This window comes from Antedon mediterranea, chromosome 2 (genome assembly GCF_964355755.1).
Source record: "Antedon mediterranea chromosome 2, ecAntMedi1.1, whole genome shotgun sequence".
Taxonomy (NCBI): domain Eukaryota; kingdom Metazoa; phylum Echinodermata; class Crinoidea; order Comatulida; family Antedonidae; genus Antedon; species Antedon mediterranea.
Window position 1 is genome coordinate 20287774 of NC_092671.1, and position 24162 is coordinate 20311935.

The 24162-nt window shown below is 33.0% G+C and overlaps 1 protein-coding gene across 4 annotated transcripts in view; it reads left to right on the forward strand.

Annotated features, from left to right (window-relative positions):
- Nucleotides 1-24162, forward strand: part of LOC140040710 (methionine synthase reductase-like) — a 220786-nt gene that overhangs the window by 190932 nt on the left and 5692 nt on the right. For all 4 annotated transcript variants that reach the window (XM_072086842.1, XM_072086841.1, XM_072086840.1 and 1 more), the window contains 9 exons: nucleotides 660-796; nucleotides 4128-4278; nucleotides 4520-4637; nucleotides 5032-5407; nucleotides 5578-5721; nucleotides 6499-6741; nucleotides 21741-21964; nucleotides 22806-22950; nucleotides 23576-23787. In XM_072086842.1, coding sequence (XP_071942943.1) covers nucleotides 662-796; nucleotides 4128-4278; nucleotides 4520-4637; nucleotides 5032-5407; nucleotides 5578-5721; nucleotides 6499-6741; nucleotides 21741-21964; nucleotides 22806-22950; nucleotides 23576-23787 — 1748 coding nt within the window. In that variant the 5' untranslated portion in view covers nucleotides 660-661. The remainder of the gene's footprint in view (nucleotides 1-659; nucleotides 797-4127; nucleotides 4279-4519; nucleotides 4638-5031; nucleotides 5408-5577; nucleotides 5722-6498; nucleotides 6742-21740; nucleotides 21965-22805; nucleotides 22951-23575; nucleotides 23788-24162) is intronic.

Below are 24162 nucleotides of genomic sequence, written 5' to 3' on the forward strand. Positions count from 1 at the left end.
TTTTTAGGCTATAGCTCCCTTTAATTTTTTATGCTCATTTTTTGTAAATCTCTAAAATGACGAAAGCAGTTGTTCAGTTTAACTTGGCCAGCAGATGAATGTGTATGTGTTGTGCACTTGACCGGTTTAATAAAATACCATGTCAAACTGTAAAAATTGTGCTCTTGAAAATGGGTAATCTTATGCAAACTTTGTTAATCAATTATAGCTCTTCAGGATTGCTGGCGACTTAACTTATCATAAAAGCCAATGAGTTGTGGATAGAAATTCATTTAAAATTTAGACGTAATCAATATGACCAACTTAATTCTAAAAAATGGATTTTTATCTACAGTATTTCGTCACAGTTCATCACATTCAATAGAGAGCATGTATCATGTATCCATTATCAATTTTCAATATGTTAGTTATTACTTGAACAATTCTTGTTCAGACATACTTGAAAGTCATTGGCATTCATATGGTTGCTGATTGTCACTGGTGGATCCAGGATTTCTGAACATGACCATGAGGGTCTAAAAATGTGCTGAGCTTTTGCAATTAAACTCCGTTTATTTATTCACTGTAGCATGTAAACTACAGTATATAAACAATTGAAACTTAGTTTTGTAAATGTATATACCAATCATAACAATAATATATTGTTTTCCCTTTTTTAGTAATGGAGAGACGCTTTTTGCTTCTATTTGGTTCTCAAACTGGACAGTCACAAGCCGTAGCAGAGGAGATATTTGAAAAGGCCCTTGAACATGGCTTTCAACCAGATCTACACAATATTAATGAGACAGAAAAGAAGGTATTGTATTCAAAATATTTTGCATATTTTACCACAGTGTTAAATTTACCTTGGAGCTTTAACAGTACTGTAGACAAAGAATAAGATTTGTAACACTAACAGGCCGTTTTTTTGCTAAAAGCATTTTGAGATTCGAGACACTATTCTAGAAATTTAATAGGCAACTATTTAGAAGCAGGTACAAGGATGTTTAAGTAATTTGGCCAGAGGAAATTAGGCCTATGTATTATACAGTTTTGCACATACTGTACAGTACTGTAAATTTTCACGCTGCTGCTTTAGCCAGCTACGTCCCAAGAGGACTACTCATTCAGAAGCTAAAGCAAGCAGCAGTTATAGTTCTAGAGGCCGACATTTTTGGTAATTTGTAAACTAGGACGGATCATGCTAAAATTACCAACCCAAAAGCACATCTGGGAGAGACAGTCAATCAAAAACTTTGCTGTAGACAGTAATCTGTAAAATCTCTTTCAATAAAATAATGACTTTGTTCTTGCTGTCAACATAGGCCAGTATTATAATAATTCACTGTCAAATAATCAAAACATTATTTCGGTAGTGCGGCTGTGCACCAAGTAAAAGGAGCGGTAAGTGTCAATCTGTATTCTTGCACATGTTTCTCGCACCTCCCAAACATAAGAGCACCCCTTTTACCATTTCTCCAAACAACAAATGCAGTGATAACACTAGGCTAGGTTATGTTTCTTACTAAATAATATTGCAAAGCTGCTATAGGCAATATTTTATCATGAAATATTGTAGGGTACATTATGATAACATTATATACATTTTATGTAATTTTTTTTAAGGGGTGTAGGCCTACAAGGACGTACAAACAAGGAGGATGAAGTTGCAATCATATTTACTTCTTTCTAATTAGGCCTACACCACCAGAAAACATACATTGTTGTTCATCTTAAAGACAAACCACCAAACATTCTTACCACCACAAATCAAGACATTTAACTAAACAACAGGAGACTGCAAGAATATTCAACTAGATTAAACTAAGTCACTGTTCTTCATTCAGAAATGATATTAACATACTTTGGAAGCTTTTACAAACATGAAAATTTACCAGACGACTATGAAATGCAGGATTATGTCCTACACCAAACATGAGTACGGAAGAAACTGGCATAATTAAATATTAATCAATAAAATAAGAAGAAAAATATACAGATGTTAACGAGATTCTGTTTGTTTTTTTTACAGTGAGCACTATTATTTGCGAAGACTCTGTACATTTGTATTTAAAATATACAGTACAGTATACAGTATGCTTATTAACTTTATCTTCCTTCTAATATAAATGCTGTATAATGCACCTCTCTGCACTATACATCCATTTATAGATTTGTGTACACAGCATTTTACTATATTACTCTTTATTATCTTTTTGATTCCTGAACCTTACAATCATTAAGAATATACCCGCCCATTGGACGGGTACCTGCTACTGTAGTAATATAATAATATTCCTTAATTGCAAGACATTGATTGTAATAACAATCCATGTTTGATACAAATTTTATAATATGAAGATACAACTCCATAATAAAATAATGAGACAGGAATGTGGCAGGCCGATACCATGCAATACAGACACAAGTCTAAAGTTTATTTTTCATATTAAAATTCTCATGACGACAATTATATTTGGCTACATTACATCGTGTTTGACTGTATTTATTTGCTCTGTGTTCATTTTTACAATTTCCAGTTATTAAAATTAATGCCAAAGTTCCTGTATTCGAGATCCATCTGGGCAATTTCAAGAGTATATGTATACATTTACGTAAGGAAGTAGGTTTTTATAGTACGTAGTTAGAGTTAGAGTTTTTTTTTGTATTCGGATTAAGGATATTTCAGTAAATTACACGTAACCCTTTTCTCAATGCTTTAGAAAGTGGGTTCTAAAGACTAGCTTTAAGATCTAAGCCACCCTAGTATAATCGTGAAATTTATCCGAACAACCTTTATACTGGAGCTTTAAGGTCTAAGCCATCGCTAATTGGTCTTTAATATCTTGTGTTTGGCAATTATACACTGGGACTAACTAACTGGGATCATAAAGTTGGAAGTGGGATTATATCCATATGGTACTAAATTTGTCATCCCTCTTTTTTGATTGCTATTATCAATTGATTTTGTGATGTGGATATATGATATATACCGTATATTTCGGTGTACAAGTCGCACCTGTGTATAAGACGCATCCATAACGGAGACTGAAATATTAGTATTTTTTATGTAGTCGATGTATAAGACGCACTTATTTCTAGGCCGAAATTTTAACATTTTACAATCAAAACAATGGTATTTTAATAAAAACAATGAAATTTGAAACATTTATTAAAATCAAATGATATAATTTTGTTTGAGTGCCTTTATTATTACATCGTAATCAGTCTCTCAACTGAACATTCAATGAAAAGGGAAATCCCCATATTTTTTCAGTTATTATGCACTGTGTGGGTAGGGCTAGCTTATGTCTACTTAAGTAACTTTAATTTCATATTATTTAAATATATACCTTCTTATTGTGTGTATGGCCATTATATAAAATCAATCTAAACGATGTTCAGTTTTTTGGGCTGAAAATGAAGCAGGAATATTATGTACGGTATATGAAAATCTTTCCTATGCATGCATTAGTATATGTATAAAGAGAGCCCTAACCATGTGCTCCTTGCCTGGCCAGCACTGTTGGCCATATACATTATGAGATTAGGGGAAGCTACTTAACACAATAACTTGACATACGAACTATTGCCTACATTATTATAAAATTATGTGATTGTTGACATAGAGATGTAATACAATAAACCACCGTGATCAAGGGAAATAGTTATTGTGTAATTAAAATATGACACCACCGTAATTAATGGACTCTTCTATAAATGTGTTGTGCTGTGATGCTGAATGGTTCTAGAATATACACCCGCAAGTTCCGAGAGTACTTGGCCTGGTAGAATATCTAATGCAAGTAGTGTAAATATTAATTAATACACTCGAGGATGACAATTTACCTTAATTAAAAATTCAATAAACTTGTTACCACCGTGATTAGACAGGAGTAACTAGCTAGGGCCTACATTACAGGAGTAGTACACTATTTTAATAGGCTACGTAGGCCTCCTACTAGCTAGTTATTGAGGCTACTGTACACTGTTAACTAGCTTTTTAAGGGTGCGTGAGGAAGTTACCTGTGTATAAGACGCACCCAAAATTTAGAGGTCAAATTTGCGCGTCAAAAGTGTGTCTTATACACCGAAATATACGGTATATATGATTTGGATTAGGTAAATGTTGCTTTTGTTTTTACCAGTTCAACATTGAAAAGGAGACTTTATTGGTGCTTGTGATATCAAGTACTGGTGACGGTGAACCTCCAGACACAGCTCTCAAGTTTTGGAGAAGAATAAGAAAGAAAACATTGGGAAGCGATTACCTTGGTAATCTTCGCTATACCATTCTAGGTATGGTGGATACAAATATTAATACAAAATAATTCTACATAGAAAAAAGCGATTGAAAATGTTGATATTTTTCACTAAAGTTGTGCAGCACCTCTCAAGATATTCTCAAACTTACCTATTTCCTTTTAAGTAAAATACATGTGTTCTGTAAATTAATGTTTATTGATTTTATGCTTTCATTTAACAACTTTCATTATACAAGATTATTGATATTGTCTTTTCTAAATGCTGATAATATTAGGTCTTGGTGACAGTAACTACTCAAACTTTTGTCAGAATCCAAAAAACTTTGACTTACGTTTTCAACAGCTTGGAGCTCAACATTTTTATTCAATGGGATTTGCAGATGATGCCATTGGGTATGTTGGGTGTTTTTTTTTAAACTTTTTGGCATGTGGATGAATGAATTGATTTCTAAAAATTAAAAAATGCAGTGATTTTGTTTTTAGAGAATAAAAGCTATGTGTCCATTTAAAATTAAAGATTATATGTATTATTTAGGCTACATAATAAAACATGATAAAAAAAACATAATTAACACAAATTCATTTTTCCATTTTGGATTTTTCACTTAATGACCCATCTCAAACCTCATGCAATTAACCAAATCAGCCAAAAAAGAACCATTGTAAATGATCAGAAAATTGTAACTAGACGAAATAATAAATTTGAGTCAATTGTAGTTAGGACATCTGAAGACCAACTAAAATGTCCTAAGAGAATGGATGGGGAAAAATTGTTTTTTTTTTTCAGGTTAGAAATTGTTGTTGAACCATGGATCGACGGTTTGCTGTCTGCTTTGAAAATTCAATTTTCAGAAAAATCATCATCATTGGACCATGCGATAAGTGACAAAAACCCACAAACAGATTTAAATTTAAAACGTCAGATAGATGAAACTGATAGTGTAAAAGATGATAATAAACAGGATAATGTAGCAAATGAATTTACAACTGTGGATTTAGCTATAGTTTCAACTGAAAAGGAACTTGCTGACATCAAGGTTGATGAAAAAACAATTGAAGTTTCATCATTGGTGAAAAGTATACCTCCAATAGAAGGACAAATTGTTGTCCCAGCATTACCTCATTCATTTCTTGAAGTTCATTATTCTGAAGATGAAAGCATTGTGAGTTTAGTATTATATGTGATTTAACATGCATTGATATTTTGGTTTTAGAATAAATAAATAAATAATTAAATTTTAATATACTAGATTTAATTCTTTGTTTTCCTTCCACTGTTTTCCATTTGACTTCATTTGCAAGCCTTATGTTTTTTTTAATCTACAATCAATAGGATCTTGATTCATTATGTATTCAAAACGGAGCAGCATTACCCTCAGCTACTACAGATATAGTTATGGCAAATATTGTAAATGTGTCTACATTAACAAGACAGGATGCTGTGAAAACTGCCCTTGAAATTCAACTTGAAATTACGGTAATGTCTGTACATAACTAGGTAACAATTTCCTGGGGTTATATTATCAATTTTGTAGGAAAGGTGGTTTATATTTTATAATGAACAATAGGCATTTTAAACTTGGAGGTATCCTTTAAAAAAGAAATAAAGCATATGAAAAAAGCTAATATACACAGAAAAGCACACACCCTGGGGACAGGAAAAAGTGTAACTTACAAGATTCGTCTGCATACAATAATTTAAGTTTATAGGGCCAAATTATTTATGTGCAAAAGAGACTGATATTTAACCTAATATCTAAAGGAATCCAAGTCTTAATTTTTTGGAAATCGTAATTTTTATTTCTTTAAATTTGATGTTTGTGTGTTCAATAGTATTTGCATACAGTTTTTGTATATAAATTGTATTTGTTGAAAAATGGCATGTGTCCACTTAAATTATATACAGTATACATATGTTATATGGTCAAAAGGTTTACAGAAATTGTTACAACCAGAGGCATAGATGATTTAGTAATAATGTATATGCTTTTTTTAATGAATTTTTATTAATGTTATGAGAGTTTTTCAAGAAAATTGGCAATTAGATAAGTTTAGTTCATTGTCAAGTGATGCATTGCAACATGTTTTATGTAATAAGAAATCTTTCCAATGGAAATGTGTACTATTTCCCTATAAAAAACCTCTGAACTTTAATAATGTTTTCTTTACAATAATATCTGCTAATTAAATTTCGAATAAGAAATGTGCTAAAAACTCTTCTTCATAGTTTCTCAAATAATGTTGTTGTTAATAGGAATCTGAAATGACCTTTGAACCAGGTGACTCCTTTGGAATTGTTTGCGAAAATAGTAGAGATGAAGTAGAAGAACTTATACTAAGGCTTTCAGTTACAAATGTTGCAGATTCTGTATGTTACTTAAAGTTGAAAGAGGGAACAAGAAAAAAGAATGCTGCCATCCCTCCATTCCTACCAACACGTACAACTATTAGACACCTTTTAGTTACATGCTGTGATATTAGAACACCCATAAAAAAGGTAAGTTAGATAGTTAATCCCTTTTCATCTTCATTAAGCTCACTTGACCTGACAGGGTTGTCAGCCCAACACAGTGTTTAACAAAAAGAGCTGAAATGAAACAGTACCAGGTTATCCCTAAAGACCAATTTACACAGTCAAATAACTGGATTTTGATATCGTCTAGCGCAATGCTCTCTGTATTAAACTTCATCTTGTTGTTAGTGGTAAATTCCTAAACGTTATTCGCAATATTTATAGTGATATCTCATTCTCCACCAAATGCGGTGGCAAAATTACAAATCCATTTAATTCAATTCGTGGTGTAATCTCAGCTCCTTATTGTTTAGTTTATTCCTTTATGATTTACCTTGTAGTTTATCAACCTAGCCTGATCAAATAACCATCAAGAGTGAGAAATTATCGTTTAATGTCTTTTATATGATCATGTCAGAATCTGCTACGGGACTACACGCATCTTTCAATAAATTAGCTACTTATTGTAATAAATGGAAATTGACTGTTTATATAGACAAAACCAAAGTTATGATATTTAACTCCACTGGTAGATTGTCAATAATACTGTTATTGAAAAGAATGCAGCTACCTGAGTATTATCTTTATCCCATCTGGTTCATTTGTAACGGCTGTAAAAACATTACAACAGTAAGCTTCTAAAGTGAGGTATGGTCTCCGTATTTATTACAGAACTTGAAAAATACCAACATCCATAGCATTGGGTCAAGCTATATTGGGGAACCTTTACATTAATTAAAACTTGTAAAACCATATGAGGGGCAGAGTCGCAACCCGAACTTTTGAGATATTTAGCCTTGAAGTTCAGAATGTGAAAAACGGCCTAACCTATCCATTTTAAAATTTCAATAAAAAACGATACTATAAACACTTATCTTTAAGATATCAAACTCTTGTTCATGAAAAAATATCACAAGTATGTTTATTTTGCAATTATTTAAGTCGTTTCCATTGAAAATGTATTAGGAAATTGTATTTTTGTTCACTAAAAAAATCAACTTTCTTTATGGCGCTTTTGTAAACAAACCGCTAACACGAATGACGTCATGTTTGGTACCTATCTGTTCGAAAATGTATCAGCTACCACAATTTCTAACAAGATTTTTTTTTTTAATCTAGCCAATGGAAATTGGTTTTATTAAGCTGTTAGGTTGCTAAAATTGCTAACAAGAATGTGTGAATCCTTGACTATGATTGGCTATAGAGATAAATTACGCTCTCTGATTGGCTGACGCTTTTGTTTTCTGATGGCTTCCACCGTGGTTTTTTCGAATGAACGTTTTAACATTTTGTGAATATTTAGGAATTTAATCATTATTTTTATCCACATATTTAAAAAAAATAAAAAATATAGCCGTTCTTGAGGAGCTAATAGCGATTTTTTGGCTACCCATTCAATTCTCACATGTCATCTTAACGACCTGTTCACTCCCAATAACACCATTCGTAAATAAAACTTTACTTTACTTTCAACACAGTATAAGATATTCTGGGCCACTCATGTACTAAAGGGGTCGTCAAACACACGGCCAACCTGTGGTTCTTTTTTGGCCAGCCTGTGGTCCGAGGGCGCTAGACATTTGGCCAGCCTGTGGTCCCGAGGGCGCTAGCATGAAAACACACAGCCCGTCTCAGCTCTGTGATTCTTTTTTGGCCAGCCTGTGGTCCGAGGGCGTTAGACATACTGGCCAGCCTGTAGTCCCAAGGGCGCTAGACAACTTTTCCATGCTTTTCTAAAGTGAGCCCTCTACAGCTGTTTTCATTTTATAAAAACTTCACTGTGCTTTGACAAGAATATGTGTTGTAATTTATGGGTCTTAATGTTTTTGGACACATTTACGGCTGCCATCTTGTTGGTTCCCCCTCCTGTTGGAATCACTTTTCAGTCTGGAGTACACCCTCTAGTGTTCTTATTACATCTCTCTGTCTATGGCTCTCTCTGGCTGACCGAAATGTGTAGCACCCTCGGGACCACAGGCTGGCCAAATGTCTAGCGCCCTCGGACCACAGGCTGGCCATAAAAGAACCACAGGCTGGCCGTGAGTTTGACGACCCCTGCTCCTCATGTATAACAATCCCCCCCCCCCCCCTCAATTTCTAGTGCTGCCACCTGTTACTCATTCTCCAAGAAAATTAAAGATCACTTTTTGTCTCATTATTTAAATCAATATGTTAGATATGTTCTTGGTCATTTTTCCATGTTACATTACTTGCTAGTTTAATTTATTTGTTCATTTGAAATTTTTTTATTCATTACTATGTAATTTTACTTTATTTTTTTCAACTTGTATACTGCTGCTACTATTATCTTAAATTAATATTTTTTAAATCTCAATCTGTCATTATATTTTTATTTTTTTTTTTTTTATTTATTTATTCAGGTTTATACAATAAAAAACATGCAGCCCGAAGGCTGAAATTGTTGATTTACAAAAATATATATATAAATATATGGAAACAGAAACATTTAAAAAAAATACAAAAATTTATACAAAACATTAAAAAATTTGAAAAAATCAGTTAAAAAAATAAAATTATGTTATGTTAAAAAGATTACAAAATTTATATACAAATGCATAGGCCAATATATGTAAATATTTATAACATAGCCATCTTCAGCGTGATCAGGTACTGTTTGAATTAAGGATTCTACTTATGGTAAGGGCAGGCGAAGTCTTAAGACGGTTAGTTCTGCAAACAGGTATATTAATTAGGGGTTTATCTACCGTGGTTGATCTAAGCTCTCTATTAATAATGCGGTAGTCGGGCAAAATAGTTCTGTACAATTCCGATTTCAAGAGCCTTTCTCCAAATTTTTGAATCAACGTCTCTCGTCTGGATGCGAGAGTGGTCATATCAGTAAGCTCAAGAGCTGAATCATACGTAAGGAAAGCGGGACCCAGAATAATACGTAAAACTCTCTTTTGCACTCTTTCAATGGTCGATATTTGGGCCTTATTGATGCTTCCATGCCACACAGGGCAGGCGTATTCTAAGATTGGGCGAATATAACAAACATAAACGGATATCATATCATGAACTGGTACATTGGCCCTTCTAAGGATATATAACGTATACAACCTTTTGGATGCTCTTTTTACCATGTCACTGACATTATTATCCCATTTCAAGTCATCCTGGATTATAAGTCCAAGGAGCTTCATATACGAAACAACATTAAGTGTTGTACCGCTAAGGTAATAATTAGGAGGGGGAATATTTCTTTTCAAAAAATTGACTTATTGTCTTTGTCTTTTGGCCTAAAAAAAGTGTCTTTTGAATTGAATTCAATCTCAATGATGTATGAAAGACACTAACTCTTTGGTAATCAATTCGATGCTTGACAACAGAAACTTGCAATCAAATAACTCTGTTTACTTGGTCCAGTGGTTTAGATACTCTACTTCAATTTTAAGGTGACATCTGGACAAAACCAAATACACTTAGTGCCTCTTAGTTAAAAAGAACAGTGTGTTAGAAATGAAAACACTGGAGATTTGTAATTTCATGCAAGAGTCTCGACTGATGCTGCTTGATTTATTCTCGCAATAGGCTACTTGAAAACTACAATAAGAAGCAATATAAATCAGTATAGAATATACAATGGTAACCGGGTCAACTATAACATATAACAATAGAATATACAATGGTAACCGGGTCAACTATAACATATAACAATAGAATATACAATGGTAACCGGGTCAACTATAACATATAACAATAGAATATACAATGGTAACCGGGTCAACTATAACATATAACAATAGAATATACAATGGTAACCGGGTCAACTATAACATATAACAATAGTCATGTCATAGTCATTCTCACTCCTAAGGACGATCAAAGCATATTGATCGAAACGTCGAGAAACTTAAGGATCGACTGGACCATTGACTGTTAATGGACACCATTCACCATAGCGGCTGCCTCGTACATATTGTGCTGAGTGATTCATCATTTAACTAGGTGGCCTGTTTCATTATTGATGCAAGTACTCTGCGCACTGAGCATATCCGACGGTCACAAACACCTCCTGTGTGACTGGCGGAAGGTGCATTCATCTTGAACTCAAAGCTGTCACATCCTTCCTTCAGTAGAAACTTTGATACTGGTCGAGGTTCATTTCTTTCAAAGCTTCATCTAGTTCTGTGTAAGTTACCATAAAATTAGACCATGACCAGTTACACGAACAATTTCTTATTTGTTGGCCTAATTTAATGACTAATGATATCAACAACAATCAGTCGAAGATGGGCACTTATTGCCTATTTCAAAATTCTTTTTTCTCTGAAAACTATTTTCTACGATTCAATGTTGAGATGCGAAATTGAAGATTGAAGAAATGTCATTTTTTAATCAAATGCTCATTTTATTCAGATTTACGTTATAATTTGTATAGCAATATTAGAAAGGGAGCAATTTATTTTGATTATTTAAATGACAATGACATTCATTTTTCATATAGGATTTCATTGTATTTTTCGGTTGTTAACATTAACATTTCAATTTATATAGCGCCTACAAGGATCAAAGCGCTTTACATTGACCAATCATCTGGTGAACATAGTTATTTCGGGAAAAGATGGGTTTTCAAGAGTTTCTTAAAAATTATAATTGAAGATGAGTCACGAATTGTGCTTGAAAGGTTATTCCAAAGGTCTGGGCTTAGCTTTGAAAATCAATGTTCACCAGATGATCGGTGAACACGAGGAACATTGAGTTTAGTCGGATCGTGTTCTGACATAAAACCTGCTCTTTGATAATTTACCTACTAATTAAGTCACACATGTAAACCGGTGCTTGACCATTTACGCAATTATAAACTTGAACTAAAATTTTAAACTTAACCCTTTGTTCAACTGGCAACCAATGCAATTCTTTCAGAAACGGGCTAGTATGACCAATCTTGCCGAACGATTCTAAAGTTTCTGTAAACGATTAATGTTATCTTTAGTGACGCCGCCAAGGAGAGAATTGCAATAGTCAAGCCTGTTCAATACAAGAGAACGGACAGCATGGGCACATGTATTCACATCAATGTATTTGCAAATTTTCCCTAGTCCTCGAAGACAGTTGTTAACACTACTACAGATTGAACTAACATGGGCAGTCATGTTAAGTCCTTCATCAAATACAACCCCGAGATTGCGAGCAGATTTGTTGGAATTTATAATGAGTTCACCCACCCTAATTTCAATATTTTTCCTATCAAACTTACACCTCGTTGGACATAAGATTACTAATTCAGTCATTTAATTTTAGCTTGTTAACACACATCCATTTCCTTACATCGTCAATACATTTATTCAGCCTGCTTACTGCTGCGTTCAAATCGCATGGTTTTCTGGGATCAAAACTGACATACATCTGGGTATCATCCGCGTATAGATGGTATGATACACAATGTAATTGCATTATGTCTGAGATTGGTTTAGTATATGCAGTGAACAATGATGGACTTAAAGTCGATCCCTGTGGCACTCCATGATCCAGAGGAGTACATTCTGATTCTGATCCAAGTATATGGTAACTTTGCAATACCGTTTCACTACATATTATTTGGACCAGTTTAAAGCTTTGTCCTTAATATTAAAATCATTTTTCAATCTATCAACCAGGGTAACGTGATCATAGTGTCGACCGCTGAAGACATGTCTAATAAAACTAAAATAACCACGCGCAATTTATCAAATTCATTGAGAATATCAGTCTTAACTTTTAATAGAGATGTGTCGGTACTATGTGCTAGTTTGTATGCCGATGGGAGGGGTTCATTTAAATTATTCCTTTGCAGATGATCATTAAATAGCTTAACAATTGGACGTTCAATGATCTTGCTCAACGTTGGCAAATTCGATACGGGTCTATTTTTACTAAGTTGGTTACTGTCGAGAGATGGTTTCTTAATTATAGGATTTATTGCTGCCATTCTTAGATCAGAGGGAAACTCCCCCGACACATAAGAGCAGTTAGCAATATGGGTAATTAAAGGAACCAGTGGATCAACACATTCTTTCATCAGCCACATAGGGAGATTGTCAAGAGGACTGGATTTGGAAGGTATTTTGCTAATAATACAGCGGATATCCTCATTAATTGGAGGAAGAGGAATTGTTCAAGTGGGGAACAATTATTGTCATCATCATTAAATCTATTAATATGAAGGATAGGAACAACATCTAAATTATCCATGATTATCAATGCGTGCCCTAATCTTAGAAATCTTACTAAAAAACTTGGCAAATTCGTTACAGAGAGTATGGTTAGAAATATTCAACGTGTGAGATGGTTTGCCTAAAAGTCCATATAAAGTCCGATACATGGTTTTAACGTCGCAATTTTCAAATGTGGACGTATACTACAATGTTTTCTCCTTCTTTATTAGTTCGATGACAAACTTTTGCTTTTCGTCGAAGATAACTTTATCCGCTAGCTGCTTCGATTTCCGCCACTTACGCTCAGCTTTCCTACGGTCAATTCTGGCGTGGTTAACATCGTCGGTAAACCACAATGGGTTTTGTGAAACTTTTTTTATGATAGTCCTTTCTGGACAATGCTTGTCTAATACACAGTGAATTCCTTTATTATAAAGTTTGACTTGTGTGCTAGGGTCATTAGTTGCGAGTATAGGGTAAATTTCTGCTTCGAGATCCTTTTTAAGCGACTCTATGTATACGCCTTTAAAGCAACGCGATGTTACTGTTAATTTTGATTGTTCTGGGTTACCTGCTTGTAGGCGAAACGATATCATATTGTGATCTGATCCATAAGTGTTAGGTGATATTACACAATTTAAAACAGCTCCGTCATCCTTTCGATTGTGACCAGATTGCTGTGTTGGACCATCTACTAGTTGGATAAAGTTGTGGTCATGGATCAGGGTAAAATATCTAGAAGTATCCCATTTATCTAGAGTGTCCACATGAACATTTATATCTCCAATAATAATAGCATTTCCGGACCAGCCAAAACTTCATGCAGAAAATTATTGAATTCTTCGATAAATGTGCAGGTTTTAAGTCCATTCCTTTGCGATGTAGGGGGCCTGTAGACTGCGACTAAACGATACGTCTTCAATGGGTCGGTTAAGCACGCATGTTCAAATGTAGTAAAATCGGATTTAAGTGGTGAACTTACAAGTTTCAGGTACGACTTATAGATGATTAATAATTCACCTCCATATTGATCTCACCAGAGTGAGTGGCCGAGCGGTTAAGACAGTGGAACCGTAATTACGTAGCCATAACATTGGCAAGGGTTCAAGGCTCACTCGCTCCATGGTTCTGGTGGTAGAACGAGTCTTCTCGGATAAGGACTATAAACCGTAGGTCCAGTGTACACATAGCTCATGCGCACTTTAAAGAACCTAGTACATCTTTCGAGACGAGTAGGGTTACCCCGGTGTACTAGTCCACACAAACACAGCCACTGTCACACACAGCCACTGTGCAAATTACTCACTTGCACCACATCCCACCAAAAGTGCTATAGTCTTCAAGTCTGAAGTTTGCACTAAATTGGAAGAAGAAGAAGGATCTGATTTGCGCAGGATATTAAAGAATGTATATCCATCAGGTGTAATTCCTTGGTGGTTACAGAGTTGCCATTTTTAATCCATGTCTCCGTAATTACGAGTATATCCACATTAAATTCTAGAATATAATCGAACACTGTTATTGTTTTATTACACACAGAATGCGCATTCCATAAATGAGTATTCAAATAATTTTGTTTGTGTGTTCTAATATTGCAGTCAATTGTAATGTTAGTTAAGTTCGTTGCGTGAAATGAAATGCGTGTTGGAATAGACTTAGGACTATGTTGTGTTGATTCGTTTAACTTATTCAAAGACACCACCTTGGTATCAATGAGGGGAATATTGACGAGGGTTCAATTCGTACCTGGTACCTTGTTTCACCGATAGACCCGTCAAGAAATGACTGGCCGTATGGGTCTGCGACAGTGTCTTCCACCCCTTCTACCTCTCTGTTTAAGACACATAGTATTACTATAAACAGTCTCCGATTCACCAGCTTGGACAAAATTATCGGCGCGATTTCCTTCGTATTGAGTTTAATTACAATTCCACAGCTGCTCGTCTGTGTTCAGTACATCTCTCCGGTTCAGGCATGTCATGCTGCGTGATTTGTATAACAATGGACGACTTGAAGTCCGGTATTTGCTGCGGCAGATTCGAATACTACTAGTACCAGATTGTTGACTCGGGCTTAGCAGAAATACATAAAAAATAAAATCACCAAATTACAGTCACAAAATCCACAAAACATCACAATGTACAAGAAACATCCAAATACGATTAAAAGCAGGAAAAATAAAATGTTTTTTTTAAAACCAAATTCAGCACAAACGGCGACGGTTAACCATTTAGAAACACACAGAACTGGAAAATATATGTAATATATGTATAGTAAGTGCATTATGGCTAGTGCTCTATATTTTGTCAGTATATAAATATTCTCTTAAGATAAAAACTGTATTGTGCTTCTTATAACGGTAAATCAATATTAGCTTTCAATATATTTATTTGTAAATATGGTCAAATTAATACATTAATGTATAACAATACATATGTAAACAAAATACATACAATATAATCAATTAATGATAAACAAAAGACCATAAATAGGGGATCAAGATTAGAAGTAAAAATACTTAGTCTCATAATGACCCCAAATAAAAAACAAACAAAAACAAAAAACAAAAAGAAAATAAACCAATATAAAATACTAAAAAACTAAAGATTGCGCAAATAATTATCAGTCATCTGACTGATACTTTGATAAACATTGCATTTTCATATTTCTTCTAAAAAGTTTAATTGATTTAACGTTAATAGTGGCTGTATCTAGGTTATTCCATTGTGTGGGACCTGAAAAAGTAATGCAAAATTGGCTTTTCCTCAGTCTTAAGGGACAAGTAATAAATTAGGTTTCCTTATGTTATATGTATGGAGTAATAAGCGATTAGAAAAAAACATTGAAATCGATATAGGTAACAAATTATTGACGTACTGAAACATAAACGAAGTAACTTGAATTGTGTGAAGGTCATTAATTTTTACGATGTTTAACTTCTTAAATAGAGGTTCAGAGGGCGTTCTAAATGGCGAAAAAGTTATTAAGCAAACGACACGTTTTTGTAATATAAGAATTTTGTGTAGATTTGAAGGGTAATCGGCTGCCCAAATAATGTTGCAATATAATAAATATGGTAGAATAAACGAATTATATAAAGAAAGTAGAACATGTTGAGGAAAAAAATATCTCAGTTTGCTTATAATACCTATGTATTTAGAGATTTTATTAGAAATACGTTTTTGATGCCCAGTCCAATTTAAATTTTCATGAATTAATTCCCCAAGAAATAAAGTTTCGCTCCGTCTTTCTAGCCTTTCACCATTTAGAAAAACATCAACATTTTTGTTTTGCAACTTATGCTTAATATGGCGATTATGAAATAGAATAAAATTTGTTTTTGAGGTATTAATTAATAGCTTATTTGTTTTGAACCAGTCACTAATCTTGCACAATTCATCATTAAATGTATTAAGTAACAAATCAATATTATTATTGGAGTAAAATAAACTAGTATCATCGGCGAAAGAGACAGTGTGCAGAGTGTCACTAACTAAAGTTAAGTCATTAACATAAATTAAAAATAATAAAGGTCCGAGAACGGACCCTTGTGGCACACCACACAACATACTGCTCGCCGATGATTTACAATTTTCAATTTGAACATATTGTTTGCGATTGCTAAGATAAGATTTAAACCAAGAAAATGAAACACCTCTAATACCATAACAAAACAGTTTTGAAAGTAAAATATCATGGTTCACAACATCAAAAGCCTTAGATAAATCAAGAAAAGTGCTTAATAAAAATTGTTTATTTTCAAACGCAATATTAACATAATTTATAAGTTCAAGAATAGCATGACTAGTGGAATGATTTTTACGAAATCCATATTGGTGGTTATTTAATAAATTATATTCAATAAGATATGTGTAAAGGCGAGTATGCATTAGCTTTTCTATTTTTTTTTGTGAAAAATAGAAATGGGTCTGTAATTTTTAAGTAAGTTAGTATCACCAGTTTTGAAAACAGGAATAACTTTGGCTAATTTTAGGTGATTTGATACAATTCCTGTGGTGAAGGATAAATTAATAGCATGCGTTAGGGGGTTTAGAATAAAAGGAATTACTTTTTTAAGAACTGATGGTGTTAGATAATCATGTCCTGATCCTTTATTGGAATCAAGGTTGTAAATTATATTTAACTAGATGGTACGCTCGCTTCGCTCGCGTACCATCTAGGTCGTGCCCACAGATGGTTCTCGAATACATAATAATTTCAGCGTTAAAAAACTGGCGATTTCAAATGTACGTACCGCAGGACAATAATACATGTCGTTTACAGGAACTAATAAATAGACACTGTGATTTATGTACTGAACTAAAATTAGCACCCTGGGAATTACTTCCGAAAGAGAAACTTGTCACAAAATGAGACCAATTGTTTAAGTCAAATTTAAACAAACTTAATTTGTGTTTTGTATGTAACATTAGGGTTGAGGGATGGGAAAGAGGATGGGTGCAAAGAGGAACAATTTTTAAATATATTCTTTATCCATGTAGTAACGAAATATTAATTGTTTTCATGTTTTACAAATAATATACCACTAAACACAGTAAAACATTGCGATGTAATACTTTGTTGAAACTATCACCGTCCTAGTCGATTGAAATAGTATAGTACATGTAACGATACATCACTACGACGTGTATAATATGTTTATATAATGTAAAACAATTTGTGAAAACCACCCCTATTCGTGGCAAACCATAAATTCAAGTAATAAATATTAAATTATCTAACTCAACTTAATTAGTAGGCCTAATGGGTTTCAATTGTTTCTTAGAGCCAATTCATACTTAAGTTGGTTCCTAACCCTACCCACCAAAGTTGTTCTGCGTTTAGGGCATGTGATGCACCGTAGGCCTATCCTCTACTGGCTTTACAACGCTACTCATGCCAGTGAGGGAAGGGTGATGATGTCACGTGGGTGGTTTAACTGCAATAATAAAGATTTGTACATAATATACGGCGACTGAAAACGCTAGCTCATTATCCGTTAAAAAATATCTATATCCAACCTCTGCAGCACAGATTGAAAAAAAAAATGGATCGAATTTCTGTTATGAGTATACAGTACTTGCCTTTACGACGCCTGAGGGAATAGACACTTGTGGAACAGAGATTGGAATGTTCCATTCATTTCAAATCAATACATTTGCATAAACGTATATTAAATCTATCAAAATAGTATTTTTTTAAGAAAATCGGCCTGTCTTCAACATTATGATACTGTACTCGAGCTGTTCAACCGGTTTTCAGCTATTAAAAACAATTATCGTAGGAGGAGATAGGAAAATGCGAAGCCTCCTCGCATTTTTGTGGCGGGTATTTTTCAAGATGGACATCCATTAGACAGTGTATACCACGATCGGAAAACACCCCTATTTGGGGCAAATCGTTGAACCTAAATTCGTTTTAATCGTCAATAACTAATTATCTAACTTAATTTAATTAGTAAACAGGGTTACATCAGGCGGTTAAAATCAGTACCGAAAGTACGAACCAACTTTATATACCATCGAGTAAAAATTCTAAAAGTAAGGCGCGATTTACCGAATTTTGCCCTTACGTAAATTTATATATAGATACTTAAGATTCTATTACAGGGTTTATGAAGAATGAATTTGAGGATGGAGGTGGTAAATATTTAAGCAGATCAATGTTATTGTCGGGTATGGAGTTACTTGATATTTTACCTATTTCTGAAAAATAATCATTAAAATAGTTACAAATAGAATTGTTAGGGGGTTTAGAATAAAAGGAATTACTTTTTTAAGAACTGATGGTGTTAGATAATCATGTCCTGATCCTTTATTGGAATCAAGGTTGTAAATTATATTTAATACTTCAGATTCTGTTACAGGGTTTATGAAGAATGAATTTGGGGATGGAGGTGGTAAATATTTAAGCGGATCAATGTTATTGTCGGGTATGGAGTTACTTGATATTTTACCTATTTCTGAAAAATAATCATTAAAATAGTTACAAATAGAATTTGTGTCATAAACATATTCATCTCCGATTTTCAAAACTGTCGGTCGTTTATTGGATTTTTTACCAGGATTTATCACTGAATTTATCACTTCCCATACCTTCTTAATGTTAGTTTTAACTTGATTAAATTTTTCTTCATAATATTTTTTTTGGGCTGTTCGACAAAGAGCAGTAAACAAGTTATTATATTTTTTGTATGTTCTTTTATCATGAATGTTTCGAGATTTAATGAATTGTTTATAAAGTTTATGTTTACGCTTACTGCACTTAAGAAGAGTGGGTGACATCCATGGCTGTTTGCATTTCTTTTTCTGCATGGGTTTTTCTTTGGTGACTATGTGGTTTTGATGAACAGAAGAAAATATTTCAATAAATGTATCAAAAGAGGATTTAGTATTACAATCATATACATGGGACCAATCAGTTTCTGAGAGATCAGAACTAAATGAATTTAAATCACGAATAAAATATGAATAATCAATAGTATTAGTGTTGGTTTGTAAATCATAATCAATTATTTCAAAAATTGCTAAATGATCGGAAATATCGGAAATTATAATACCAGAAACGATTTCAGAATTAATATGATTTGAATAAAAATGATCAATAAGGGTTGCGCTATCTTTTGTAATTCTTGTTGGTATGGAAATAGTAGGGAAAAAAGAGTTAGATAAGATAACGTTAAGATAATTATTAATTAGATCTTTATTATGAAATTTAATAAGGTCAATATTAAAGTCACCCATTATATTGCAGAATTTATTTTCAGAGCTTATATTGGAAAGCAGTTCATTTATTAATTTAGAGAAATTTTCAATATTTGATTCAGGTGATTTATAAATAACGCCAATTATGGAATTTTTTTTTTATTTTTATGAACAATTTCTATAAAGAGGGAATCACATATTTCATTAGGTAATACTATATCATTTCTTATTTTAAAATTAATTAAGTTATTAACAAAAATGCCGACACCACCCCCTACTTTATTACCAAGTCGATTTTACTACATAAGAAAGTATAGTCATCTAGAAATGGGTATACTTTTCGGTCATTTAACCAAGTCTCGGAAAGACCAATGACAGAGAATTTGAGATTGATACAATGAAAAAGTTCATTCAATTTATCAAACTTATTAGAAACACTTCTAACATTAAGATGAAAAAGAGATAAATTATTAGTGCTATTTAGTGTTTCTGTAAGTTTATTAAATTGGTCAATGTCGAAATATTTGCAATGGTCAAGAGTGGATGATCTGGAATTGATGTGGTTAATTAACATATCAGATTGTTGGTCAAATTTAAATTCATCATCTATTATTAATGGGTTAAAATTAATATACATTTCAGAGGGTTTAAATGAAGCATTAAATACATCTACAAAATCTACCTCATAAAAAGGTAGTACAGACAAATAATTATCCACCATTAGGTTGTTTTATATGATTTCGGTTACCAATGGAATGTATAGATATTGTAGCGTGCTATGAGAGTGTCATTTCTGGCCAACAGAGGTGCCATTCATCATAATTTAAGAGTAATATTTCCAGCCATCTAGGAGTGCTAGTGAACTAAATTCATTTCGCCACAGCCCCTCGTGGCACATGTTTATTGTGAATATACTAGTTGAGATTTACCTACCAACTGGTTAAAATGAACATTCAATAGAAACAGGTCCATCCCAAATGATGTTACACTCATAGTGATGTTATTCAGGCCCTAGCCGGGGAAACTTGTTATGGTTCGGGAGAACCCCTTGACGTTAACATTGAACGCAAATGTTATCCTTAACCGTGTGTGTTTACTGGCCAAAAAAGTATGCTACGATCATTTGCTAATTGCAAGTGCGTCATTTCCGGCCAACTAGTTTGCTGTTATGTTTTAAAATAAGTTGATATGTAAGAAGAATATGATCTCATATCTTGGTTGTTTGCTTGATGAAGACCTGTCTGGAGAATCTATAGTTCAAAAAGTTCTTAGTAAGACTAATTCAAGACTTAAATTTTTGTATAGACATTCTGCATGTCTAAATTTCTTTTCTCGTAAAATTCTATGTTCGGCACTGATTACTTGTCACTTTGACTATGCATGTTGCTCCTGGTTTTACGGTGTTTCTAAAAAACTTAAACAAAGACTCCAAACCAGTCAAAATAAAGTTGCTAGGTTTATATTAAATAAAAATAATCGTGCACATATTGGTAAAGACGAGCTGAACCAAATCGGTCAATTATGTCTAGAGGATAGAATTTGCCAACTCAAACTTAATCATGTTCATAAGATTTTTTATGGAAAATCAGTACCTTATTTGACTGAAAAGTTTCAAAGAGTTTCATCTAACCACCATTATATGACTAGAAGTAGTGTCAATGGTTTTTCAGTTCCTAAATCTGATAGTCAAATATCTAAAACGTTTTATTATACAGGCATAAAGGCATGGAATAACCTACCTCATTCCATTCAACAAATAGAAAACAAATTTAATTTTAAGAAAAATGTTAAATCACATTTCTGTTCTACCAAATAACTTTATAAGTCAATCATAGTCTTTAATTTAACTTGTTTTTTATATTATTGTTTTTGTTATATTTACGTGTTTAATGCTATACTTTGTAATGTTTATATTTTTTATTTTAGATTGTAAAAGGATCCCAATGGAAATAAGCTGATAAGCTTTTTGGGCTATCCTGGAAAATCTTTTATAAATGTATTATTTGTAATGTCCGTAATTTATGTTATCACTTTGTATGTATTTTTTATGATGATTTTCCAAATAAATTCAATTCAAATCAAATCAAATACAAATGTAATTACACCATATTGTTTTTCTTAGGGATTTATCCGGATGCTTGCAGAATACACACCAAATACTTTAGAGAAGGCTCGTCTTCAAGAGTTATGCAGTAGGCAGGGATCATCACAATATACACATTTTATTCGAGAGCCTAATCTTTCACTTTTAGACATTTTAAAAGCATTTCCATCATGTTGCCCACCAATAGAAAGAATACTTGAACATTTGCCAAGACTTTTACCAAGACCTTATTCGATTTCCAGGTATATTATCTGCTTTTGATTCAACCTGGGATTATTATAGTAGTCACAGGTTTCATAAAAATTTGAAATATTAGTTTTATCATTGTACCTGTTCATCTATTTTCATAACTAATCAATTTTTCCCCCAAAATATTGATTCAAATTTGATTGGTTCTAATATATAGATTCCCAATAAGATCTCAAATTGTATAATGCATCAAAAAAAGCAGTCTATCTGTTATATTGTGTAGCCTAAGCTTACATGCCTCAGCGAAGAATGAACACGTGCAGTACGTCGCTCAGGTGCTGTGTACTGTGTAATTTTCGAATGTCTCTTACAATATTCACTCGGCAAATTTACCAATGAATTATTACGCTATCCTTTTTGTCAATTATTCTTCATCTCCACTTATTGATTTAAGTCAGCTTAAAGATGCCATATTTTAGAAATTAAGTAGGCCTAGAATCTGATTGCTACATGAGGCTGGTTGCCTGGCATGTTTGCTGAGGGGACCCAATCCAATGTAGAAATCATCTGTCACTTTATGATCATGTGTATGATCAATCACATGTTAGCATTTACTTAAGCTATGCAATATGTAAATAACAACAATAAACTAAAATTGTTATTTGTTGTCCAAAGTACAGCTATTAATTACTGCTTCGTTCCCATGCGTAACCCATCGTAGCCTACACGTGAGGCATTTTTTTTAATGTGTGTGGAATTTTGCATCAATGTATCGGCACTAGGAGCTCATACTGTAGCTTACACCATCACTATACAGTAGTACAGAGGGTGAAGCAATGCCAAGTAAGTAAGAAAGAATGAAATCAGTTGCATTTTCTTTTATATTTTCTTCAGTTCACCACTGGTTTCTAGAAAACATCTCAATTTTGTGTTTAATATTGTTGAAATACCATCCGGATCAGGCCGACAATATTCTCGCAAAGGTGTCTGTACTGGCTGGTTAAGTTCATCACAAATAGATTGTAATAATAAGTCAAAGGTAAGAATGATAACAGAAAGTGGTTTTCCCCTACATTTGAACAAAGAAACATATTACATAAATTTGAACAATTTGGAATATTTCAAATAATAATAAATGAAATGCCATAAAAAAAGTTTTTCATACATAATTTACAAATATTCTTTGTTGTTGAAATATTTACAATTTTTCTGATGAAAAGGAGTTAAAGAAGGAAATGTACAACATTTTCATATGGGGAATACAAACTAATCTTTGTTGTTGCACTATTTATCATTTTTCTGATGAAAAAAAGTATAAATGTTTTAAAATATTTAATTATATATTTTAGAGCTGTTATCTTGCTTACATCAGATAATTAAGTGACGGCTGCCAGATAATAAGTGGCGGACACCAGATAATAGCTCTTAAAATATAATTAACTAGTGGCCCAAACAGGCTTCCGTATTAATCAACCATGACTCTACATCAATGCAATGATGACAAATAAATCTATTGCAATACTGTTATGTACAGTAAATTACATTTAGTAAATTACCTTTCTTGTTATAAAATACAGACTCTGATTTTTATCGCTATTAGAAAAAAGCCATGCCAAGCTCCTGTGACAATGGATAGCTGCTTTATCATGCAATTCAATTTTCAGATTCCAATATATGGAAGAAAGAATTCAAGCTTCCATCTTCCCAGTGATTTATCTATTCCAATGATTTTAATTGGAGCAGGCACAGGACTCGCTCCATTTATTGGATTTTTGCAGCACAGAGAAGCCCAGGTTAAGCAATATCAAGATCTACTTTGTGGACCAATTTGGCTTTTCTTTGGTTGCAGGCACAACGAACGGGATTACCTTTACAGGTATGATATAGTTTTTTAATTAAATACATAACTCACCTAGGTTCAGCTTTTAAATAAATTACATTTTAATATAAAATATCTAAATTTAATTTACTTTTTAACTTGACTGTGTCCAATAGTAATAACATAATCTTTGCTATACTTTGCCACTAAGACTCCTTACGCATATTGCAGATATTCAACTGCTTATAGATTTTAAATCCTTGCCTTCTTTATCAATAGACTATTCTATTGGAGTATACTACTGTTTAAATTGTTTTACCTTATTATAATATTTTGAATTTTGACAGACTATTCATTGAATAGAAGCCATAAACCAGAATACAACATAGACACTACGATTTAGGTGGTTATTAAAACATGAAGAAATATACA